This window comes from Symphalangus syndactylus, chromosome 6, assembly GCF_028878055.3.
Source record: "Symphalangus syndactylus isolate Jambi chromosome 6, NHGRI_mSymSyn1-v2.1_pri, whole genome shotgun sequence".
In the NCBI taxonomy this organism is placed as follows: domain Eukaryota; kingdom Metazoa; phylum Chordata; class Mammalia; order Primates; family Hylobatidae; genus Symphalangus; species Symphalangus syndactylus.
Window position 1 is genome coordinate 81,410,001 of NC_072428.2, and position 4,686 is coordinate 81,414,686.

Here is a 4,686-nt window from a genome sequence, read left to right on the forward strand (position 1 = left end):
GCCTTCAACATAAGGAAAGCAGATAGGAACTGGTCATATAAGGCTTTGTAAATGTTTTAGACTTTGGCTTTAATGGGAAAGAAATGGGGAGCCATTCGTGGGTTTTTGAGCAGCAGGTGGACATTGCTTTTCATAATGACCACGCCAGCTGCTGTTTGGAGAATAGACCGTAGGGGTCACTGTGCAAAATGGAGGCCGCGATCCAGGTGAGAACCAGTGAAAGAGATCTCGGGCCATGGAGTGGCGCTGGAGGTAAAGAGAAGCACTCAGACTCTGCGTATGTTTTTTGAAAGCAGGATAAAAGACCGGGCGCCGTGGCTCACGCCCGTAATCCCAGCACTTTGGGAGGCCGAGGCGGGCGGATCAAGAGGTCAGGAGATCGAGACCATCCTGGCTAACACGGTGAAACCCCGTCTCTACTAAAAATACAAAAAAAAAAAAAATTAGCTGGGCGTGGTGGCAGGTGCCTGTAGTCCCAGCTACTCGGGAGGCTGAGGCAGGAGAATGGTGTGCACCTGGGAGGCGGAGCTTGCAGCGAGCCGAGATGGCGCCACTGCACTCCAGTCTGGGCGACAGAGCGAGACTCTGTCTCAATAAATCGATCAAGCAATAATAAAAATACAAAACATTAGCTGGGTGTGGTGGTGTGCACCCTTAATCCCACCTACTCGGGAGGCTGAGGCCAGAGAATAGCGTGAACCCAGGAGTCAGAGGTTGCAGTGAGCTGAGATTGCGCCATTGCACTCCAGCCGGGGCGAAGATTTATATATATATAAATCATATATATAAATCATATATATATCATATATAAATCATATATATCATATAAATATAAAAATCATATAAATATATATCATACGTATGATATATATCATATATATAAATCATATATATATGATATATATATATATATATAAGATTTTCTCTCTGATTGTTTGTGAGGGTATGAGAAAAAGACGGGAATCAGGGATGACTCCAAGCAGCTGGAAAAACAGAGATGCTGCTGGCTGAGATTGGAAGATGCTGGGGTAGAGGGATAAGAGAGCTTAATGTTATATATTTTAGGTTTGAGGTGTTCATTAGAAAAACAAGTGGAGAGATTGACTGAGCAGACACGCAGGTCTGGAGAGGGCTGGGCTGCAGATAGAAATATGGGTTGCCATGATACAGGCATGGGACTGAAAGCCCCATCAGTCCCTTGGAGAGATCATCAGAGAGTGAGTAGAGACAAAGCAGGGCGCAGCCCTGAGCCCGGGTTCCCCCAACATGTACCTGCAGTCTGTTTCCTCTTCTCAACTGTAGTTCCCATGGTCTTGTCTTGTTCACAGAACCTGCTCAAAGAGCATCTATTAAATGAAGGAACCCAACTTTCATCACATGTAAAATAAACAGCATTATAATCCTACCTCATAAGGTTGTTTTCAGAAAAAGTTAAACGCCGTAACGAAAGTTAAACGCCCTAACGAAAGTGAAACTGCCTTATGATTGGTAGATGCCTGCTATATTTTTAAAGTGTAGGCTTCATTATCTCATTCCGTACAGCTTGTATTACTTGATTGTATCTTCACAGTTTCTGATGCATGCAAGGCAGACACTCTCATTCTCACTTTATTGACGAGGAAAGTAGGATTGGTGAGACAAAATAAGTCCCTGAAGCTGCATATCTAATAGTAACAACAGTGGCTGACCTATTTGAGCACATCTGCGGCAGGCACTGTGTTAATGGTTTTGCATGTGTTATCTGGCAACAACACAGCGAGGTGGGGATTATTATCTTCACTTGCACATGAGGAAACCGAAGCATAGAGAGGGTGGCTAACTTAGCCAAGGTCCCATAGTGAGTGGTTGGAAGAGTCTGGGTCATGAAGCAGATCTCCCCATCCTGATTCAATGTTCTTTTCGCAGCCTCATAGCTCCTCTTCTTCATCCCCCTACTAGATTCCTGCCAGGGCCAAGCCTCACCACTCCTTCCCTTGACATTGGCAACATTCCTCTCTCCTTATGTTTCTCTCCTACCAAGGCTGCTTGCTGTAGGATACAAGAGTTCAGTCACTCCTTGGGAACTATCTGCAGGTCAAAACATTTTGGCTTATTGCTCCCCCTTTCTGGAAAGTCCTTTCCCTTCCTCTCTGCCTTATGAACTCCTGTGTGTTCTTCCAAACACTGGTGAACTCCTATGTGGTTTTCCAAATCCAATTAATATGTCACCTCTGTTGTGAAGCTTTCCCTGCTTGCACCAGACAAGAGGCATGACTTAGATTATGTGACACTTTGTTTATAGGTCTATCAAAACAAACTGACAATTTCCTGCGGGTTTGACTGATGCCCCTGTAATATTGTGATTTTTCTCTCAGAAAGGTTCTTATGTTTTCATGTCTTTTTATCCAACATGCTGTTTGCTTCATGAATACATAAATGAATGACCCATTTACAATCACTATCAAAGCAAATTTATGGATATCAAATACTCTTCTAGAGATGAGGAAATAGGCTAAAAGGAGTGATTTGCCTAAAGTCACTCAACTGATTAAATATTGGAGCTTTGCTGGGTATGATTGTGCATGCCTATAATCCCAGCTACTCAGGAAGCTAAGGTGGGGGCAAAGCGGGTGGGTGGCAGTGATCGCTTGAGCTCAAGAGTTTGAAGTCAGTCTGGCCAGCATAGTGAGACTCTGCCTCAAATAAATCAACATAAATAAATACATAAATATTGGAGCCTGAGCTCAAGAGAGGTGAGGAGATTTTGTCTGGTGAAACTCAAGATTTCACATGCCTATTGCTTCCCTCTCTGGCATCTAGGGTCCTGGAACCCTCCTCAAAATGCTCCTGCAGGGGGCAACAGAGGCCAAGGAAAGGTGAAGCATTCTGGCAGAAGTTCTGGAGACAGATGAGAAGCTGAGCTCCCTGAGGGCAGGGGCAATGTGACTAGAAGAAAGCCAGGCCAGAGGGAGCATTTTATGCATCCATCATTTGTAATCCAGAAAGAAAAGGTTTAGACACTTTTCGTGTAAGCATTAGTCATAAAATTGACATTGAAGAAAGGAAAAAGCAATTGAAATAAAAGGACAGTAAATAACAAACTATCTTACAGGAAAAGCTACACCATGTGCCCCAAGACACCGAGCTAGAAAGTAGCAGGGGTAATCAGTATCAGGGCCCATCGCCTCATGTTATCTGCACAGGGGGTCTCTGTCTGATGTTTGGGCACAGAGAAACAAAGTCTAGGTATAGTGCATTAGACAGGACCCAGACGGTGTTTATGTATGGACTGATGGCCACCTCGAGGGTCAGAGCTTCTGGCTTATTATGTCTCCAACTCTGTCCTAATACACATTTTTACCAATGGCTTGCAGAAAAAACAGAGGAAAGGTCGGCAAATTTGCCAAGGACAGGAAGCTCTGAGTGTTTGCAAGTGCCCATGTGGAGAACAGGGAATTGTACAAGTTCGAGCTGTGTGGGCCAATAGGGAAATGGAACAAAGGGACATTTTACCTTTGTGTTCAAAATAATTAGACAAGGACAGCATGGAAGAGACATGGCTTTAGTAATAGTGTATGTTGAAAAGAATGGGGCTGGGGCATTTATTACAACAACCGACATTTGCTCAGCATTTGTAAGGCATTTTCATTACTCCTCATGACACATTAGAAGTGGTAACGGGGAAACGAAGGCTGGGAGTATCTTGTGTAATTAAGCGGCAGAGCTGTAGTGTGAATTGTGTTTCTATAACCCTGGGGTTACTTCTCTTCTTTTGTTCCCCATCTCTAACCAAGCTGCATGCTCTGCTCGTTCTTTTTTGTGAATGTCTGTCACCTCCAGTGCAGCCATCCATCCTGTTAAAGGAGTAGATTATCCATGTCTTTCTGAGACTATTGTACAACCTCCTCATTTAATCTCATTTCTCTTTCCTCCCATTAATTTTATATATGCCACATGAGCCGGATTACCAGATTTAGCAAAAAGCAAAAACAAAAAGCCGAGATACTCAGCTACATTGTTACATTTGAATTTTAAAAATGAATAATTTTTATTGTATGGGACATACTTATATTAAAAATTATTTGTTGTTTATCTGAAATTCAAATTTAATTGTGCATTCTGTATTTTATATGGCAACCCTGATAATCATGAAATACCATTTCCATCATTCCAAAAATATCCATTAGTTCTCTGTTACCTGAAGGACAGGGGCCTCAAACTCGAATTTTTACAGGTAGGTAACATAAACATACAAATTAAGTGACTAGTTGGTAAAGTGGGGCCTGAAGCTAAATTCAAAATTGAAGAGCAAATATTCCCTGACCCCAGACATTCCAATTCGGACTTTAAACATATATAATCAACTCCAATAAAAGCTAAAAAGAAACACACACACACACACACACACACACTCACACTCACACTCACACATCCATAGCCATCAGAGAGTCTGGCTTCTAATCTGAAACCTGGGCTAAACCAAACCACTTGGCCTGGAATTGGAGGCCCCTGATTGGGCTTTCTGCCCTTCACTCTCACCACTCTCCACCATGGGCCCTCCCATCTCTCCTCCACCAGCTCATCATGGATGGCCTCCCTCACCCATAGCTGTCTTCTTACCATGCCAGTCTCACAGGCCACTCAAGTCCACAGTGATCTTTCCCTTTCCATGGTCAATTTTGGCTCCTCTCTGTCCCAGGGACACGT

The 4,686-nt window shown here is 43.3% G+C and overlaps 1 protein-coding gene across 1 annotated transcript in view; it reads right to left on the minus strand.

The window, feature by feature from the left end:
• Positions 1-3,161, minus strand: part of LOC129484791 (uncharacterized) — a 25,682-nt gene extending 22,521 nt beyond the window's left edge. Inside the window, exon 1 of the mRNA XM_063642389.1 lies at positions 3,090-3,161. Coding sequence (XP_063498459.1) covers positions 3,090-3,161 — 72 coding nt within the window. The remainder of the gene's footprint in view (positions 1-3,089) is intronic.
• Between the last annotated feature and the right edge of the window lie 1,525 nt (positions 3,162-4,686).